Consider the following 22,415-nt stretch of genomic DNA (forward strand, 5'->3'; position numbering starts at 1 on the left):
CCTGCTGACGAATTTTAAGAAATAAATAAATTGCATATATGAATTCTAATCTTTATCATATTTGATACATCAGGTCTTTTTGTGCATTTTGTTGCTCACAGTTTGTTTTTCTCGAACTAACAAAAACATATAAACCCTAACATTTTTAACCTATTAAGACTTTGACTTTTCCTTTTTCCTCAACCATGCAAAATACATATTTTTTCCATATAACACAACATCATACATCTGCAGATATGAAGTTTTTTAACGCAGCAATAACCTGCATATCATTTTTGCTACATCTTGTATTTTTGTGCAATTTGTTGCTCAGTTTGTTTATCTTCAACACATGTTTACATCAGGTTTTTGATGATGTAGAGGTCTCAAAAATTACTGTATCTAATATGATACACTTGGCTTTATAGGGTTAACAAGCTTGAAGCTAAAGATAATATTTATATATTATAAATTTAATAAACCCTACCCTAAAAAATATCACACTGATGATGTATAGGTCTCAAAAACTTGTGTATCAAATATGATACACTTGGCTTTATAGGGTTAAGACAACTCTGTCTAAAGCAAATACCTTTACATGCTGCATTTCATTGGTACTGACCTCCTTTGTGTCGCCGCCTGCGAACGGCGCCCAGGAGAGTCTGTAGAGGACGATGTCATTGGCTGAGTGATCCCAGCTGACCTGGAAGCTGTCGGTGCTGACATCACTGGAGCGTAGATCCAAAGGACCAGGAACTGGAGCTGAAGAGTAGAAAGAGGCTTACACACACGAACTTCCTCATATACAGACATGCATACATCCCTCCCCTAACCACCCCCCAACCCACGCCTTCGATGCTTCATACCCCCAGCGTGACAGGCGGGTCTGTGAACAGCGCTGTAAATGGCTGCAGGTCCGGATGGCTGCAGGTCATCCCCCCTATGGCATGTCATAAGTCTGTTCATGTTTGTGAAATGTATTTTGCTTATGTTGCGAGGTTTTTTTTTTTCCTCCTTTCCTCCCCTCATGTTGTGCTGTATTTCTCTCTCTTCATACTCTGTCTTCCTGTCCTGTTTACCTCTGTCATACTGTTTGTTGGTGTTTTATATGTTTGGACGGGCTGATGGCTTTTGTAAAGCACTTTGAGTTGCATTTATATGTATGAAAAGCGCTATATAAATAAAGTTTGATTGATTGATTGAAAGAGAGTTTACTTTTTGGCATGTTATGCTTTTGTTCTTCTCGTTTCACCTTAATTGTGATTTGAATTGTGTTTCTAATAATGTTCTGGTTCTCCCATAGGTTGTTTTCTTAATTTTGTTAATACAAAAACACCACAGTGATTTAATTAATTAAATTTGGTCATTAGCGAAAGCTAACGGCTAACTGATGCTAGCGGCTAACTGATGCTAGCGGCTAACTGATGCTAGCGGCGCTGCTTGTTACAGCTACAAGAGTAGCAATTAGCGTACCAATGCTAACTCAAAATTGTGGTCACAACATTAGCTGACATTCATAGCGCCGTTACAGTCGTGCCAGAGAAATTCAGAGTTGAGCAGACTCAAAAACAAAACTTAAAATATTTAGTTTAATTGTCCAACTTAAAATTTTATCGAAGTTTGTTGCCTTGAAATTTTGAGTTCACCCAACTTTTCTTTTCTTGCAGTGTAGGCCTACAGCTTGATGCAACTTTAATGGAAATGCTGCATGAAACATTTACTGCAGAGATGTAACCACACATCTATCATGGTTGTTTTGAATTCTAATACAAACATTAGCTTCAATATTTATTGAATATTTGTCTCTCAGAATAACTACAGCTACACAGAACTTAACTCCCAATCTGGTTGCACCGAGCCAGAACAAGAAACAAGCTGTGTGTCATTGGAAGTAACACAGTAATAAAAACATGTGAGAGGTAGAACACCATGTGCACTATAAGCCATATCATCATGAGTTTCAGTTTGGAGCATGGTACAATCACCGACCAGGACATAATTGTGCTTCTCTGGCCGTAGGCTAATTTACTGCACAAGTTCAAACTGTTTGTTCAGCAATTATCTTAACTTACAAGAACACTTATATCATGCAGGCTCCCACCCATCCACTAAAAAAGCCTAAAAGTACAAACACATTTGTGTACTTCATGAAGCTCCCTTTCTTAAACCTGGGCCATTGAACAAGGTTTGCCGGGAGATAAATAAAAATCAACATGGCCCCTTTAGAGTGAGCAGTTTAATAGTTGCTTGCCAGAAATACATTTCTTTCAGCTGACTCAGCACTGGAGTCCAACTGCTTGTTGCTTAAAGGGATAGTCCTACAAATCAATACCTGTTAGCAGGATGGAATAGTAAGGGACAGCAAAATGACCTTTTAATGCGACTGGGCTATTATGCCGAGGTATAAATGAGACTGGCAGAGCGCCAACGCAGCAGAAGGACCAATAGAGGTAATAAAATTCATCACCGTTTGGCACTAAGAGAGAAATGGTTTGCCTTTTAAAAGTATTGATACAACTGTATTCAGGAAATTGAGACAAAACTGTCCTCAGCAGAGAAATGTCGAAACATAGATGTGGAAGACAAATTAGACTACAGTAAAAGAAAAAACAAAGGAATGAATAGACCTGATGATTATTCAGAGCTCTTTATCCTTAGAGAAAGAAAATCCTTATGAAAGGGAATCATCACCGCATTTAATTTATGATGTCTAATTATTTCTATTCTGCTTTTCCCCATATTGTTTTTCATGTTTTTCCTTGTTTTTTTATGGGAATGCTGTCTATTGATTGGCTTGAGTTTTTCTTTTTTTATTTGCTCATTTTGTCTGCTTCTTGTTGTCATTTATTTATTTAATTTTTTTCTAAATTATGTTATGATTTCTTGTATTGTTTTTTTATTTTATTGTTTTTGACTTTAATGGCTTCTTAACCTCACACACTTTGTTCAATTCTCATTATCACATATTTAAATTGAGTCCCAAAAAATCGACCATCTAACTAAGAAAGTAAAAAACAGTCTGATTTATCCTTACAGTCAAAAAAGTGTGACTTACGGGTAGTGAATCCGTCTGTGAGCGGCTCTGATTGGCCCTCGTCGTACAGGGCAGAGATAGCCACTGAGTACTCCATCAGAGACGTCAACTCACTGAGGTCATACGAGTTCACTGGACCCACCTGCACCTGCACAACGCAGAGACACGACATACACATTAAAAAAACAGTGATTCATTCACAAAGGCCACACGTCCCATGCAACTTTTTTCTTATGAAGATTTCTTGTAGTTATTGGGCCTCATTCACGAACCGTTCTTAAGAACAAATTTGTTCTTAAGTCCTTCTTACGAAGATTTTACGAAGATTGTGGCCTTCATGAATTTTTTTCTTATCCAGGATTTTTCTGAGGTAAGAACAAATCCTACGAACACTCAGGAGAACTCTTAAGCACATTTCAGTGCTGACATGTTGGCATGGTTGTGTTGTCTTCTTTTGTTAAGTTCAATAAAATACATTACAGTGAAATTTCCGTCATATTTATGTATTTATATATTCATTTCATTTTTCATTTCAAATAAATAAATTAAATATTATATATATATATATATATATATATATATATATATATAATATTTAATTAGTGCAGGTTGCAACAACACAAACAATTTATTTTCTGGAATAATACCATATATATATATATATATATGGTATTATTCCAGAAAATAAATTGTTTGTGTTGTTGCAACCTGCACTAAGGCTGCTAAATTTAATTTTCTTCCTCCAAGTGATCTCCTGCTGCAGAACTTCTAGTTCTGAACTGCTAAAGTTTTTTTTTCTTTTTACCTGTGCTCCAACGGATTTACGCTTTGCTTTAGGCATTCTGTTGCTGTTTCCTCTAGGTGGCGTCTACACACGGCCCTGCAGTCCTATTTATGCGCCCTTTTATGGGCATTAATGGGCGGTTACCTATGCTAATCCTATGTTAATTAGACTCACCTGGCACGCCCACTCTATTTAGGAGGAGATGGCATTCATCAATTTAAAAACACGGCTGCGAACAATTCAGCGGTTTAAGAACACGTTGATGAATCTGACGTAGAGTCTTCTTCGAAATCTTCTTAAGAAGGTATATCTCTAAGAAGATTCTTAAGAAGATATTGGTGAATGAGGCCCAATGTTTACAATACTGCTTAGGCAGCTGCGTGCAAGGTTTAGAATTGTATAAAACTAAGGCGTTTTTGGTGATCGATAGTTAAACAGCACTATTCACTACTGTGGAGACTGCCATATCGGTTTATTTTCCAAGATGATTTATATCTGTGCTCAATAATCACTATGCTCTGACCTTTTCATGCTTAGCAGAACGATCCCTACAATTAATATCTTCTTATTTCTATCCTTCCTTTTTTTTCAACCTTTTTCTCATCTCCCAGACACAGACACTTGTACAAACAATCGCTGTCATACAGTACAGGCCAAAAGTTTGGACACACCTTCTCATTCAATGGGTTTCCTTTATTTTCATGACTATTGACATTGTAAATTCATCAAAACTACTTTACTTAACAAAAAAGTGTGAAATAACTGAAAACATGTCTTATATTCTAGTAAGCAAAGGGTGGTTACTTTGAGGAATCTAAAATACAAGACATGTTTTCAGTTATTTCACACTTTTTTGTTAAGTACATAATTCCATATGTGTTAATTCATAGTTTTGATGCCTTCAGTGAGAATCTACAATGTAAATAGTCATGAAAATAAAGAAAAACGCATTGAATGAGAAGGTGTGTCCAAACTTTTGGCCTGTACTGTATATAAAATGACATTTTAGACACATAAAATCCTGCGAGTCACATGTGTCACACACACACCTCTTCAGTTAATAACCCGTCTGTCTTCACCCACATGATGCGGTAACCTTTAACCCCGCTGGGCACGGGGTCCCAGCTGATGTGGGCGGAGTTGTGAGTGATGTCAGAGAACTGAAGGTTGCTGGGAGGACTCAGTGGTACTGGGAGAAAGACACGGAGAGAAGAAAGTGTTTGAGGTGCACATTTATAAGGGGAGTTCAGTATTTTTCACCATGGACCCAGTGGCGGTTCTACACAGGGGCCTCCAGGGGCCACTGCCCCTGTGAAGAAGCCCTTGGCCCCTGCTGTGGCCCCTGTGTCAACTGAATAATAAAATGATCAATTTATACCGATGAACAATGGAACAATTTTTACCAATTTTTTGTTCAAACAATATCTCATTGTGCACAAAAGGAACCCAGAATGTGAACATTGTATAATAGCTTAATTGTGCAATAAAATATTGTGTATATAAAGTGTATACTGCACTTTCAAAATAAAAAAAAAGTGATTGTTCACAAAAATGAGAAATGCCATTGTCATACAAAAAAAACTGTTATTGTTGGCGAGTCTCATTTGTATCTTCCAAATATACTTAAATGTGATGTTTAAATAAGCTAAAATAAAGATTTGAATGCTTAAATATCATCTTTGCCATTTTTTAATGTGCTAATGTGCCCCTCTGATTTAACACTGGCCCCTCCTTGGCCCCCACAGTAAAACTGGTCTAGAACCGCCACTGCATGGACCCTATTTTTCTCTGTTTTTGTATCTAAGTGACTAATGGGGATAACAGTTTTTTAAATTGGTCCAGTATTGAGTGAGAGAGCCGCAGCCACAGCGGCGACATGAGCTGTAATATAATAGGACGCTGTCAATATACATTCAGTAAAAGTGCTTGTTTTTATCACAGATAGGCTCAGATTGTTATTATAAGTGTCTAACATTATGGTAAGGACCCAACAGCTCATGTTGACATTTCGCAAGAGGTGACTTGTTGTCAGTAGCAACAAAAAAGGAAACACAAGTTTGTGAGAGGAAAAGGGAAAAGGTTTTTGGTACACTGCGGTGACCAGTGACCGTGATGACTTCTGCCAGCCAAAGCAGAGAAGAAATCCTATTCCAAAGAACTGTTTCCTAAAGAAAAATGCCGTTCCAAGAAAGAGAAAGAGACCCGCAGAGGTAATGTTATTACCTTAAGTGTTTGTGTTGACCTAACATCAGTAACGGTCGACTGCATTGCCATCTAAAGTTATTTCTCTGTAGGGTCCTTTCCATAATGTTGTCAGACACTTAGAATCACAATCTGAGTCTGTCAAAGGCAAAAATGGCCCCGAGCGATTACATTCCAGCTCGTCAGCTTTCTTGCTCAATACTGGACCAGTTTTATTTTTTTTAAATTGTCCCTATATGTCACCCATGAAAAAATGGTCCAGGTTGAAAAATACCAAAGTTACCCTTTAAGATTTAATAAAGGTGAAGGTTATGATAAAGCAGGGGTGTCAAACTCAAATACACAATGGGCCAAAATTTTAAACTTGAATAAAATCGCGGGCCAACATTGAACAAATAAACCTTTTAATATATACCAAACATGTTTTGCTTTAACATTGAATATGGAACCAGCAATGCTTATAAACATACAATATATAACTAAATAGTGCAGACATGCAAATCAAATTTCAAATAAAAAACACATCAATGTCATTAATTTATTAAATAAAAATTAAATAAAAATCGTATGCCTCTTTTCTATTTGCATCCTTCTGATTTAAATATCAAAATAAACTTTTTCAACAGGTTAAAAAATTCTGCCTTTCTTTTCGGGAATTTTTGGGAAGGGGTAGCTCGGAGACAGCTCTAGCTTGAGGTTGCTATGACGACTGTCACAGAGGAGCGTTTCTGGGTCCTGTCCTGATTGACGCGCCAAAACAACAGCAGGGCATTGTGGGATTTGTAGTATTAGCGGTAAATACGCCGTATAATACCGGCGGGTCAGCTTTTATAGTACAATAATTATATAATAATTTGGTATTGCCTCGTGGGCCAAATAAAATTACACTGCGGGCCAAATTTGGCCCGCGGGCCAGAGTTTGACACCCCTGTGATAAAGCTCCTGAATAAGATGACTCACATGTAGTTTCCTGGTTTGTAATGGGGTCACTGGCGTCCTCCCCATACATGGCATAAACAGTCACAGTGTATTCAGTGTGAGGGGTCAGCCCATCCAGTTCTAGCTCTGTTACTGCATCTGAAACCTTGACCTGGGGACACACAAATAAACAATACATTTAAAACAAAACTCCATGAATTGAATAAGCATTTATCATTTTTCGGTTTGTTTCTTTTTTTCCACTACACTGTAAAAATGAATCTGTTTAATTTACGGTAAAATACCGGCAGCTGTGGTTGCCAGAACTTTACCGTAAGAAATACAGTGAGTGGATTTTCTACTGTTAATTTAAATGTAAATATCTGTAATTTAGACTGAATATTCCCGTTATTTTTAGGGTAATTGTGTCATTTTGACATCATGGTAGTTCTCCATTAATTTTACATGGAAATGTTATATTTTTTACAGAAAAACTGTGTGTTTCCTACAGTTTATGACAGTAAAAAGTTTTTATGCTATTTTATGCAACTTTGATTTGCGGTAATTAAAAGTATCTACTACGGTGATATACAATTTTAAATTTTACGCCTTATTTCTGATGTAATTTGACAGTTTTTTACTGTAGTTTCTACAAACGTTTTTTTACAGTGTACCTCTTTCTCCTCCAAGTCTCCATCGTCTGTAAGCGGTGCATACAGCAGCATGTAGCCAGAAACTCCATCCACACTGTCCCATTTTGCTTTTATGGTGCGGTGAGTGACATCCAGCAGCTGGAGGGCTGTCACTGTGGGAAGGGCCACTACACACACACACACACACACACACACACACACACACACACACAAACACACAGCATCCAGCACAGTTCAGTGGAGGAGGACTCATACTAATAAACCAAGTCTCTTGATAAAACCCTCATCCCATCTTCCTGGAGTCTTTTATCTTCCTGTTATCACGAGGGCATCATTTTCAATATGTCTGGCTCTCGCGGCTGTCAAACTTTTAAGCCATTACTATCAACTTGTGATCTCAGATGTTGACTGAAGCATTGGTGGGAGGTTTTGTAAGTAAATTTCTGCATGTGTGTTTGTGTGTAAGAATAAACTTACGTGTTGTTTCTGATCCTCTGAGAGCTCCGCTCGCCTCGTTTGCATACACAGCAAACACAGCCAGCTGGTACTCAGTCAGAGAGTTGAGATGCTGTAACACCGCTGAAGTCTCACTACCCTCCACGACCGCCTGTGAAGAGCGTGGAGAGGGAGGGAGAGGGGGAAGGAAAGATGGATGGAAGGGACAGAAAAGAGGGATGGAGTGCGGAAATGGATGGGAGAAGGGGGAAGGAGGGGTATGGGGACAAAGAATGGCAGGAAAATGGAAAGCGGTGCAATAAATTGGGAAAGATGAAAATGAGAAATGGAAAAGAGGAAAGAGAGAGGAAGGCAGGGCAGGGGAGAGAGAGAGAGAGAGAGATCGAAGGAGAATGGTAAAGAAGGGGGAAACACAATCGATTTATTGGACAGGATAAAGCACAAGCTAGAATATTTTCTCATTCTGATCTGTATGGATGACAGTTGTGATAGAGATTAGGTCCGAGCTGAGCCAGCTGGAACGTCCTTCTCACATGTGGCTCCGGAACATCTGGTCCCCGTAAACCCAGCAAAGCAAAAGATTTAATGGTTTCTGTGGTCAAATGTTCTGGAAAAGTCAAGCAGGTGCCTCTTTCAGACAGAGTATAATTTCTAGCACGCCTTCGTCACCTGCGCTGATGTTCAGGGGAGTTGTGAATGGAGGGATGAGAGCGAGCGGTATTGATGAATGATACCACCAGCGTCTCGAGGAAAAACTGAGCTCAATCCATACACCTGCCCAAAGACCCCAGTTACTGTAACTCCCATCGGTGTAGTAAATGTGATGGAAAAACAGAGCAGAGCTCAGCCTGAACCCCCCTCTCTGTGTGCTACGGAGTCTCTTGACCTCAGAAATGTTTTTTCAGGTCTTGCTTGTGCTTGCAATGACATAGACAGTAGATTGCTGGTGGCAAGCCCCCAGTTCCAATCCAATCCACTTTTTTATATAGCACAATTTTAGCAAACACAAGGTTTCCAAAGTGCTGCACAAACAATAAATAGATAACACAATACAAAGAGATGTAGTAAACAATAGAACAGTAAGATGCAATAACATAAAAATTTAAAATGTACTGCCCGCACAAAATAAAATATGCATGTATACAAATAAAAACAAAAAAATCATAAAATCATAAAATCAACATAAAATCAGCACTCTACGTGGTGTTAAAAGCCAACGAGAGGAGTTAACAGTTAAGAGGAGAAGCACTCATAAGAGTTTAATGGCTCGATATCAGCTCTAATATTTAACTCTTATGAGTTATTTCTGTTGTTATCATTACATTTGTCCAAACAAATGTACCTTTAGTTGTACCAGGCATTAAAATGAAGAAGAAACTGAAGAAAACAAGGGTGGTCTAATATTTCTTTCCATGACTGTATAGCACACACTTAAACTGATGATGATTATGAACCTCATATAATAAATATATAAATTATACCTTGTGTATAGTGATAAAATGTGTTTGTAGTGGGTGTTTAATAATAATACATTTTATTTGGAGGCGCCTTTCTTGGCACTCAACACCGTACAAAAAAGATAGAAAAGATTCAGCAATAAAATACAATAAAATACACAGAATTAATAACAATACAATACAAAAGATAGATTGGACAGGGTAATTGTGATCAGTTTACTTCATCAGTACAGTAAAAGTAGTTGTGTTCTTAGTAAAATAGAATAAAAAAGGGTATTTTACCTCCTGTGGTTCTCCCCCCTGAGCAGGGTAATAAACCACTCTGTATTTCTCAACGTTTCCGGGGGCGTGGCTCCATGAAACTCTGAGGCTCCGGGCTGTGACTTCTGATGTCACCAGATCAAGCGGTGGTCCTGTCATCTCTGGTGGCTGTTCTGAAGAAAGAAAAAGATAGAAAAAGGGAAGTATAGAAAAGCAGATTACATCACATTACATAAAAAGACTCCCAGTGAGGAACTTCCAAGTTGAAAAACTGGGATCAGAGTAAAGGAGATATGTTGAAATATAATCAAAACACATTAGACTGGATTTATGGTGTCCTTTCAAAGACATCCTCTCTTTGATTTTCCATCCTGCATCTTTATTTCCTTAAAAATGAAAACATATTGGAGGAAAGAGTGAGAAAGAGGAGCAGGATGGAGAAAGAGGAGGATGTGTCTTAAAATAATCAACATTTTGTAGCAGGATATAATTTCCTGGCTTTGATTCCATGACCTCATGAGTTATATTTCCCCTACGGAGAAACTTTGCATTAAGTGCCACAATCTCTGGCAATTTAAGCTCTATCTAAATATCCAAACTTGATTCACACATCCAAATAAAACCTACTCCACGACTACAGCTGCCTGTAGGCTAATCGTTTCAATGTGACATTTTATAATCCAGTCATGCAGGCATACACTGTAAAAAACCTTTGTAGAAATTACAGTAAAACACTGTCAAATTGCATCAGAAATAGGTTGTCAAATTAAACATTGTACATCACCGTAGTGAATACTTTTAATTACTGTAAATCAAAGAATGTCATAAAACTTTAAATTCTACCGCCATAAACTGCAGAAATCACACAGTTTTAGTGTAAAAATATAAAATTTTGATGTAAAATTAATGGAGAAATACCATGATGACACAATTATCCTAAAAGTAATGGGATTATTCAGTATAAATTACAGTTTTTGCTGATATTTACATTTACATACGCTCACTGTATTTTTTACAGTGAAGTTCTGGCAACCAAAGCTGCCGGTATTTTACCGTAAATTAAACAGATTTTTTTTTTACAGTGTACATTAGGCAGTGACAGCAGTTGCAAATAGTTACCTTGGCTGGAAAAAAACCTGTCTTAACTTACCTCATTTTGCCTTGTACAGTCAGAAAAGGTGTAAATGCTATCTCTCACTTTCATGTGCTTCCTGTTGTTATACTATCTGCACAAAAATGCTGTGTGTGAAGGCGAGAAAGGAGCCAGGGTGTGAACTGCTAACTGTTGCAACAATTTATGCCACTTTTCATGTAAACAGTCTAAAGTTAGCCTTTTACTCCCAGCATTTAAATGATATTACATCTCCTTCTCGATGACAGATGGCTTTTCACTCTACGTCCCCGTGTGGCTGTTTGGAACAACTATAAACATATTTGATTTCCTACATGGCTGGACAAGGCGACATGTGAACCACTTCTTTTCTAATATAAATAGCCCCTTACTCTCTTTGATGTCCTTGTCCTGCAGCTCCACTTGCTCACACACAGTCTTGGTCAGACCCTCTACGATGGAGCTCATCACGTTGAAGTCGGCCACGTTGTAGACGTGATTGACGTCGGGGTCTGAGGCGATGGAGTGCAGCTCGTCCTCATCAGCATTCTTCACACCTAGGAAAAGATGGGCAAACACATTATTGTTAGTATTATATTAACAACTATTGAAAAAGCACATATAAAGGCTTTTTTTTTTTTTTTTTAATTCACTTTTTTTTTCTTCATATATATCTTTATTGGGTTGTCAGGACATAATACATATTCAATCAGAAAAGGTACAATTCACCCATTTTTCCCCCTTTTAGAACAACCTCTCGCCCCCCGAACCAGAGAGTTACATTCACATAAAATAAGCAAAAAACAATAAATAGTAATGATAATGAGAAAATACAACTCTCTCCCCCTCAAAGAAAAACAGGAGGGGTGAACAGTAGCCGAATAAATAATAAAAAACGAAAAATAAAAATAAAAATATACATACATACATATACATACACATAAAACCAAACAAATAATAATAATACTAAATAAATAAATAATATAAAAAGGGACATTTAGAGGAGATATACAGAATGCTTGGAAAAAAACTAACAAAAAAATAGCTATAACAATTTGTATATGTTGTGCCTAGAGTTTGATCACCAAATCAGTATAATAAAAACAATTACTGGCCATTTAAAGGTTATATCAATTTATCTTAATTAGAACCATCTATGTTGATCATCTAACGATGAAATAGACTCAATTAGGGAAATTTAATTCACTTTTTATTGAGGAATTTTTTTAACATTTTATACAGAACAAAGAACAAGAACACTTGGGGTGGGGGGTACCAATATCACACAGCATCATCATTTTCTCCTATCATCATTCTTTGCAGCAGTCGTTGTTAGTTAAATGACAGTTTTAAATAAAATCAGAACTTGTAGGCTTAACATATTCTGACCAGGTTTTGTAAAATGAGTCCATTTGTAACTTTAGATGAAAAGTCACTTTTTCCATTGTGTAGATGTCGTGTATGATGTTGATCCAGTCATCATTTTGTGGTTGCTCAGGTTTGAGCCATCTCCTGGTAATAATGGCCTTTTTGCTTGCTGCTAAAAGAATATAAAGCAATTTCTTGTCTGCATTGCTAAAGCCATCTAGTAATATGTTACCGAGATACACAGTTTCAAATAAAAAGGGGAAAACAATTGAAAATACATTTTGCAAATGATGATGAATTTCAACCCAATACCTTTGAATAATTTTACAGTTCCAGAAAATATGGAAATGATTAGCTCCTTCAATACCACACCTCCAGCAGGCATCTCCATTTCTATGGTATCTTTTTTGAGCTGGTGTAATGAAAAAACGCATTATATTTTTCCAACAAAATTCACATATAAAGGCTTTTAGCAGAGTAGGTACAGTAAAGTACTCAGTAAGATCAGGTCAAAGAAACATTAGTGTCAGGATGTGAATTTTATTTTATTTTTTATTTTTTCCTCTCATGCAGGTGCAGAATGTATGTCGTTAGCCTCATAGCATATTTGCCTAAGTCATATTTGAACGTTTTCGGAAAACAAGAAAAAACACAATTTTTAGTAAGCCCATTGGTATTCTTAATTGATATTGTAACAGTAAGTTCAAATAGAAGTGTGAACAAGTTTGCATAAAAAATTAAACACATCGTTTTCATAACAGATAAAAGTGACTTAGGCAGAATATGCCCTGACTAAGGCAATTTTTCTCTTACATAGAAATAATGTAGTTTGGTTTGAAATTACTTAGGCAATTATGCTATGAGGCTAACGATGTGTTAGTTTACTATTGGTTCTGTTTTCAAATGCAACCTGTATCTGTGTCCTCTCTTACCAATAGCAAACAGCTCAACTCCAGCATTGCGCAGGCTCTCTGCAGGAGGTATGACATCGTCCTGGGACTTCCCGTCCGTGATGAGGATCCCAATCTTGGGTACCCCCGTTCGTGAGCCGGCCTCAGGCTTGAAGCAGTTCTCCATAACGTAGGACAACGCAAGGCCTGGAGAGAGAAGGAGAGGGAAAAGGAAGAAGGTCATTTAAGGGGGAGAAAAGGAGACAGGGATATTTGTTTGTTTTATTTGTTTGTTTTATTTTATTTGCACAGTTAGAATTACATAAAATGACAAAGATAACATATAATGTAAAGTGCAGGGAGAGGCAGAAAACCCAGATGGGCTTATTTAAAGCCTCCACCTAAAATTTCATAGTTATTAGAAAGTAACAAACTGATAATAGAAAAAACAAATGTATAACATCAACAAGTTATAATGACGATAACAAAAACAATTAAAAACAAAAATGAACATGTTAAAAAAGTGTATTTGTGTGTGAACTAGAATTTCAAAACAGCAGTTAAATGAGCTTTTAGACATCTTTTGAAGCATTTTACAGAGATGGAGTCCTTTGCCAGATGGGAAAAGGTATTTATCCATAATTTGGTCCCTAAATTGAACAATAAATTGACCTCTGCATGTCAGAAATCTTGGAGGATGAAGATCTAAAGATTGACGCGTTGAATAAGAGTGAATCTGAGAATTACATTTAAAATAAGTCTTAAAGTGCTTCGGAAAGTTTTCATGATCTGAATATACCTTAAAAATAAAAACACATATTCGAGAAATATTGATGTCATGAACAGTAAGTATTTGGAGTTTCTGAAATAGTTGGATTTTACCAAAAAAAGTAAATAGAATTCAGAATAAATAGCAAAACAAACTGGTAGTATCAGTGACAAGCAGCACCTGTGAGAGTGTTTCCTCCTTTGTATGGCAGGGTCTTAACGGCATCAATGACGGCGTCTTTTGTGGAGAAAGCATTTAAATGCCACTCTATCCTGGGATCACCACTGTACTGAGCCAGACCTGCAATTACACACACACACACACACACACACACACACACACACACACACACACACACACACACACACACTCAGTTTACATACTGCTTATAAGGCCTCTTCAAAATTCGACACCCTTGACAGCTGATACACAAAAACAGTTTTAAAAAAGTGACAAAAAAACGAGGGGGTACCTGAATAAAGCAATACAAATGTTGACACGAAGATGGGAAGACCATATTGGTCCCATGTTGTGCCCATCTGTTCAAGAGGGAGAGTAGCAGGGACCCACCTATCCTTGTCTTATCGATGCCAACATCAAAGGCATTGACCAGATTCTCCAAGAACATGCGGACCAGCCGGAAGTTGAGGCGACCGATACTCCACGAGCCGTCCACCAGGATCACGATGTCTGCAATGGCCTCAGTGTGGCACACAAACTGGTCAACTAAAAGAAGGAGAGGAGGCAAGCCGTCATGAGTTTTAAATTGCCACAGATGGAGACAAACAGACAGTATAAATATAATGCTTTTAGTTTGATGTGAAGGTTTCTCAGCCAGAACTCAGAAAACACAAAATCACGACTCAAGTCTGCAGGTTTCAGGTTGTCTTTATTGAACAAAAAAGAACTTAGAATTAAAAAAGGCTGAAAATATACATAGACTATTTGCTTTGCATACAGTTCAATGGCATAAAAACAGTACAAAGACAATCTGAACCACTTTAACACACATCCGGCATCTCCTATTCTTATCTTGCTCTTAAAAATGTTCAATACATGACGTGAACACCACATTTTAAAAGCCTCCTTTGAACTCTGACGCATTTCTTTTCCCAGTAATCCTCCTTTACTCCTCTTCTTGGAACTAATCTGTAAACAAGTTGTTCGAAACAACCTCACTTTTCTTTTGTAAGACAGTTTTAAAAGGGAAATCTAAACTGAAACCACCCACCTGAAGGTAATAGGGAGGATATGAGTCATTATTATTGGAGAAGCAGGGACACACACACACACAAAAGCATACACAAATGTATGCATGCACATGCGCGCGCGCACACACACACCCCTTTATTAGTTCATTTATCATAATTTCATAACTGCTTACCTTTCCATCCTTTCCTCTAAAATTGAATACAACCACTTAAAGTTGTGTCATAAATCCCTCATCCTTCTCTAACATTATTAACAGTCAATGAACCAGAACATGCTGATCAGGTTGGACATTGTGTCTCAAAGATAGAGATAAAAGAGTGCTGTCTGTTGGAAATAAGGACATGCCTTGCATTTTTGTTAAGTAATAAATGTCTGAAATATCAAACTAAAGTGGAAGGCGTCTCATTCTGTCTGTATGTGTGTCCTTCATTTTTTTGTGACAAGCAATCATCCAATTGACGTCACTCATGGCAGGTGTATGGCTGATGACTTGAGAAGGTGCAGTGTTGAGTGCATGCTTTTGATATTATGGAACATATGTATTATTAGATTGTTATGTCGTCGCTGTGTAGCACAATGAGAGGGCATGAAGAGTACAGTTCGCTCTCAGTCACTTAAAGTACACTACTGGTCAAAAGTTTTAGAACACACCAACTTTTCCAGAATTTAATTGAAAATGATGCAGTTTAATGTCTCAGTGTATTCTGAAATTAATGCACATTTGCAACATTTAAAATTCTTTATTGAGCATGATAGTGTTTTGAAAGTAAAAAAAAAGATTCAAAATCACATTTTTTGTTGGACTAAAGGACTAAAAAAAGACACAAAATGACCAAAAAAAGACACAAAATTACCAAAAAAGACTAGCCTGGGTATACCCAGACTGCCTTGCGCGCTCGAATTTGATTTCGAACCTCCAGGCAGTCTGGCAACGAGGCGATTATCTTAGCCCTGTTTTAGGGATCCAATCACAGAGCGGGGAGGGACGGTGAGACGATGACGCGTACTACTCGGCACTTGGAAGCTTTCCGGATCCAACATGGCTGCTGCGGACGCGAAACTCTCTTTAGCTGTAGATGGTGTTTTAAATAGTTTAGAGCGAAAGTTGAAAGGCGAAAGGTCTCTCGGCAGCTCCGCTGTCCCCCGGCTCGTAGCGAGATCACCGGTAGCGGGGCTATTAGCGCCGCACGGGCGGTTTCTGCGGCTCGTTGCGCCGAGCCGGTGAGACCGCCGGTCACCGCCGGTGATCTCGCTCCGAATCGGGGGACAGCGGAGCCCCCAGAGACCCGCAGCAGCTTGTTTATTGCCCATAAAATCAGTGGATGTGTGTGGCTGAATGACATGAGGGGGAATAAAGCGTGAAAATAAATAATCTTGCAGAAAGCGAGAACTGGAGAAGCAAAGCAGCAGCAACACTCTCTCACAGACACACACACAACAAACATCCATCTCTGTTGCTCTACTACGTCATCTGGTATAACTGATCTGATTGGCTAAGAGCTACCTACAGACGCTTTGATAGACATTCTAAGCGTCCAATAAACGGCTCCGGAGGATCGTAAACCACACCTCCTCTACGGAGAAATGAACGGCAGGTGTCCAGACCTAATCTCAAATGAGATTTGGTCTGGTGTTAGCCAGGCTAAAAAAAGACACCAAAAGAGACAAAATGACTAAAAAAGACACAAAATGACCAAAAAAAGACACAAAATTACTTACAAAGACATGAAAATAATTAAAAAATGGACAAAATAGCCCAAGACTCCATAGAGTTAAGTTGTTAACCCATTTCTTGTTCCCTGAAAAAGGCCTACCGTACTTGTATAATTCTGAAATGTACATTATTTTTCAGTTTTGGTTCAGCTTACCTTTTTTTAATTTACCTCTGGCAGTTCACCACTTACCTTCGTACCCTTTCAAGCTGTTCATTTGACTTGAACTGCTTGAATTTCAATAAAAAACTGGAAAAATTGGGGTGTTCTAAAACTTTTGACCGGTAGTGTATATTGAAGAACAGATGAAGAAAGACAGACCAGAGATGTTACATTGTAGCAAACTCAAATACTTCAAGCATCAGTAATGTCACTTTCATAATGAATGCTTTTGTTCCTGGAAATAGCCGAGCTTTGACTTCACCGAGGCTATAAAATGTTCATGTCAGCTTATGACAAGGCCAAATGACACGTATATTCTAGCATAGCTGAGGGACATGACAATATCATGGCAGGTGTGTTGTTCAGGATCCAAAGAAGTGCTGTGGAGAGTGAAAAGCTTTTTGAAAGAGCGGCTCTTGAGAAAACTACAAGCAGCAATACTGGAGGCCTGTTGCAAACAGACACATTTTGAGAACCTGGTCTCACAGGAATCCGTGAAATAGCCACGGATTTGCTTAACTCAAAATCCGTGGAATAGCCACGGAATCGCTCAAATTTCCGTGAAACTGACACGGATTTCGCTACAATGCAAGTTAATGACAGTCATATCCCGTGGCTATTCCATGGATATTTTTTCCTATTGGTTTGTTCCAAGTCACGTGACTTTCAAGGTCCCGGCTGTCAGAACAAAAAACATGGCGGACAGTTCTCTCATTTTTAGTGAAAAAATCAATATTTTGACTTAGTTTCTGCATAAAAATGGATTTTGATCACATTTCTAGCGAGAAATATATCTTTTATTTTCTAAATATTCACTCAGTGAATGTACATAATCACTTTGTATGTTGGAATAGCCACGGGATATGACTGTCATTAACTTGCATTGTAGCGAAAGCCGTGTCAGTTTCACGGAAATTTGAGTGATTCCGTGGCTATTCCATGGATTTTGAGTTAAGCGAAATCTGTGGCTATTTCACGGATTCCTGTGAGACCAGGTTGCATTTTGAACAAGCGCTTCACTCGTGAAGGCAAAGATTACAGAGTGAAGAGATATTTCGACTGCTACTGGTTAATATTTTTACCTAAATCAATCAAACCTGCACACAAAGGCACAAGTGTTGTTTTATCTCTAAATATCTCCATTATGAGTGCAGAATGAGAGCCTCAATTTCTCACTATGCTCTGACAACAGATGTTAGTTTTGTGGCTCAGGTGCACACTGGGTAATTGCAACATCCTGGGTGAGTCCCAAGATTTCCAGTTCAATTGTGCTTCCCTTGTGTTCCCTTTCCATACACTGTCAACTACCAGCTATAAAATGATCCAAAATTAGATAAATAAAGATGCATGTTGGTGGCAAAAAAAGAAAGAAAAATCTCTCCAGTCTAATGGGTATTCGTCAAAAAAAACCACACTAGCATGAATGAATCTGATGCGAATAATAACACATTAGATGCAACATAGAAGAAGAAGGCTTACTGTAGTTTGGCAAGCATTTTTTTCCTGAAATATATGTATATATATATATATATATATATTTAATATATATAGATATATAATTATAACATTTACTGTACCACCTGTGCTTTAATGTCAAGCCAACACTATCTCAAGATTGATATTCATAAAAGACACATTGTGCAACGATATGCCACGCAGGAATTCGTTTCAAGAAGTGATTTTCCAGACAGAGCCTTCTGTCTGCTGTCTGTGTCTGTCTGACTGTTTGAACCATCCATCTGCTACAGACGACAGAAGGCGGAGAGAAGAGAAGACAACAAGGTCAAGAGATAGCTGATGACAATCTTTGATTTGCAAATGCATAGCATAAAACACTGAGGTGCTATTAGAAAATGCTCTTAAGGTAATGTTTAGAAAAAGCCGAGAGGATTATGAATATATGCTCAAGAGTTCAGGTGCAGACTGGTCACAAGTGTTTATTTTGCTAAAAGGTCGCACCAGGAGAAAGCAGCGCTTTCAACAACCGACAGCGCATGGTGTCCATGAGAGTGGCCTCAAGTGGACAAGAAAATCATATTAATAATTCAACTGTCCCATTGAAAAGAGAAGTTGTAGCTTAGTTTGAGAGTTTCAGCAAAATGGCAAAAGGCTGAGAGGCCAAAGAGTGAAAAGATGCTTCTTTGTAGAGTTTCCCTTCTTACAAAACAAACAAGCGTGGCCTTTAAAGAAACTCTAAGGTTGAAAAAAACAGAAAGAAAGAGCCATGAGTAAGCACTGGGCAACCTTCTTTAAAAGTGGAACACACAAAGAATAGCTGAGGAGCTATTCTATGATAAAAGTGAGAGACATCTAGTGGTGGAAGAAGTATTCAGATCCCTTACTTAAGTAAAAGTACTAATACCACACTGTGAATTTACTCCACTACAAGTAAAAATCCTTGATTCAAAACCTACTTAAGTAAAAGTACGAAAGTATCAGCATCAAAATGTACTGAAGTATCAAAAGTAAAAGTACTCGTTATGCAGAATGGACCCACTTATATGTTCAAAATATATTATTTGATTATTTGTATTGATGCAGCGTTTTAATTTAGTAAACATAGGGCTCATTTTAACTACTTAATATACTGTAATGAATTTAATTTTAAAGAAAAAATGTCTAATCACTTTAAATTGATCATGTTTTTATGCTAAATCTCACACTAAAAAGTAACTAAAGCTGTCAGCTAACTGTAGTGGAGTAAAAAGTACAATATTTCCCTCAAAATGTAGTGGAGTAGAAGTAAAAAATCTACATAAAATAAAATACTCAAGTAAAGTACAAATACCACAAAATTGTACTTAAGTACAGTACTTGAGTAAATGTACTTAGGTACTTTCCACCACTGGAGATATCCAGGGGGAGTTAGTATCTATAGCAGACCTGGGCATTGGGCGGCCCGCGGGCCACATCCGGCCCGTTGGCTGCCCTCGTCCGGCCCGCGTGAGGTTACCCAGAAATTAGAAATCAATATAACCGCAGTGCTTTTATTTTGAAAAATAGCAAACATTAGCATTAGCACTAGCGCTAACAAGCACTTTTACTATAGTTAAGACAACAAATATAGCCACTAATATACATGACAGAAGAAAATAAACTTTAACAAACCTTGTGTCCTGTCAGTCAGCCACTATAGAAGCCTTTTTGATACTTTACATCAACGTTATATGAATTACTACGCACTCGTTATTATTTACCGTTCGTTTTTTCATTTAACCGTTCTACCAGTTATTTCCTGTCACTTCTTTTTCAAAATTAAAGCACCTGTTTCACACTGGACGGCACCTTTTCAAAATAAAAACATCACAACATTGTAAAACACCTTGAAAATGTACAAACATGAAAAACAAGCTATATAATACAAAAACACAAATAGGAAACTTGCTAAATGTCATTTACAGTTACGGAAAAGTGATATAGTGATTGGAGTATTTACTACTTTTTACTGCTATATTTGATTTATTACCACATTAACAGTCTTATCATAACATGTATTCTTATCAGTAGCAGCTCAAAACCAGATAATTTACTGTATTTTATAAAGCGGTTACATTAATATTGAGCAGAATTTAGTTCAGAGTTTTGGTCCGGCCCCTGCAACCTTCGTGGTATTGGTCATGTGGCCTCTTGGGAAAATTAATTGCCCACCCCTGATTTATAGTGACTGCTGTTGGCAATGTGGGCACATAGAGAGACGAGGAACTTAATGGAAAGAAAAGAAAAGAGTCGGAGAGGGAGAGAGGGGTACTGAGCGATGTGAAAAGCCATCGGGACAGATGAAGGAGATGGTAAACAGAGGATTAGAGGGTCGTAATTACAGCTAATTACAGCTCACTGGTCATTCCCAAGTCTATTGTTGGCAGAGTGGTGAGAACGTCCTTCAGCTAGTCATAACACTGGTGTTTTACATATGAACCAATAATCAAGGTTGCCCCTCTCCTTCACATTATCCCTCTCGACGTGTCTAAACAGTCGGCCTAGTTGGATATCAAAGGTCATTTTTTCCTAGAAGAAATAATTTCTTCCCATTCACTCTTATACAGTTTGAGAAACAACCTCCATAATTGCAAAAGGTAGATAATCCATCTCAGTAAACATAAAACCTTGAGTCATGGTTTACTGTTGGCCCAGGTTGTGTATTTTCATATCCGTGTGTGCTTTACATTATGAACATTTTTCTGTCAGTCCACCGACAGGACAGATACAATAAAGTCTCTGCAAAACCTTACCAACTTTGATGTATTTTTGGCCATCTGAGAACACATCAGCTATTGGTCTGACAGCGATTTAGCCTCGGGGGGTAACAGCTAATATTTCTTGGGTTTGGGCGTAACCAGCGGATATCCAGATAACAGATATCTGAGCCAACACTTCCTCTTCTGTTTGCCAGCCACTGTTTTCAATCTGAGCAACTTCATCAATCATTTTTGAAAGTGTTTAAGGTCCAGACGGTATTACAGCTAACAGATATCTGCATTTTTTTTTTAAAAATGCGAATAAAAGTCATCACCAGACTATGGTCATCTGGTTTTGTTTTGTTCTGTTTCCTAGATTCTACCTTTATCTACACATATCTGTATGTAGAGATCAGGCCTTTGAAAACCTTGTAGTCATTTCAAGCAGCTGTATGTAGCATATATTAAATGTACAGATTAAGGTATTAATAGTAGTAGTAGTAGTAGTAGTAGTAGTAGTAGGCTAGATAAACAGAAGATATAAATTCGGCTCAGGAAGGAAATGGAGGACTGGAAACACCACACAGAGACCAGAATTGAGTTGCAAAAGGGTACCATATATTAGAAACACAAATAAATATAACAGAAAATTACTGTAAAAATAACTTACAGAAAATATATAAATGTATTTAAATAAAATAAAGAACTCAACTACTTAAGTTGGATAAAGGTAACTCACAGAAATTATATAATTGTATTTAAGTCTGTGTAGGTGCATCATCAGTTTTATAAGATGTCCTGTAATGAAACAACTTCACCTGTAGAATCTCTCTGATTATTAACCATTTGAAAATTTAATTTCCTCAGTGTTTTGGAAAATAATCCACTGTCATCCGAATTACTTTGGCCGTCACATTGCAGATTAAGCATGTACATTTACAAAGAGAAAATAGTTAAAGGAGACAGAGTATCCAAGTATCTTGGAGTGTGTTGTATTGAATTCTTCTTTTCTGCTCTGTCTGAGTGCCAGACTACAAAAACATGCCTATCAAAGGTCGTTCTCCTCCTTCTGAGCCCCATCTGCCTTTCTCCTCCTCCTCCTCCTCCTCCTCCTCCTTACTTCTTTCCACCCTTTTCTCTCCCTGTTTAATGCCTTTGCTGTGGGTCAAAGTGCACCTACTGGGAAACAGTGTGTTCGTGTGTGCACATGAGGGAGAAAAAAAAAGTGTGAAAGGGAAACAAATGAAGCAGGAAGAAAGAAAACTGGTGAGA

The 22,415-nt window shown here is 37.8% G+C and overlaps 1 protein-coding gene across 1 annotated transcript in view; it reads right to left on the reverse strand.

Moving 5' to 3' along the window:
* The window catches only part of col14a1a (collagen, type XIV, alpha 1a), a 192,859-nt gene that overhangs the window by 127,934 nt on the left and 42,510 nt on the right, over positions 1–22,415 (reverse strand). The window contains 11 exon segments of the mRNA XM_059340164.1: positions 602–741; positions 3,035–3,161; positions 4,847–4,986; positions 6,960–7,089; positions 7,592–7,737; positions 8,048–8,177; positions 9,766–9,917; positions 11,248–11,412; positions 13,156–13,320; positions 14,063–14,182; positions 14,453–14,608. Of these exon segments, the coding sequence (XP_059196147.1) occupies positions 602–741; positions 3,035–3,161; positions 4,847–4,986; positions 6,960–7,089; positions 7,592–7,737; positions 8,048–8,177; positions 9,766–9,917; positions 11,248–11,412; positions 13,156–13,320; positions 14,063–14,182; positions 14,453–14,608 (1,571 nt within the window).

This window comes from Centropristis striata, chromosome 8 (assembly GCF_030273125.1).
Source record: "Centropristis striata isolate RG_2023a ecotype Rhode Island chromosome 8, C.striata_1.0, whole genome shotgun sequence".
NCBI classification, from domain to species: domain Eukaryota; kingdom Metazoa; phylum Chordata; class Actinopteri; order Perciformes; family Serranidae; genus Centropristis; species Centropristis striata.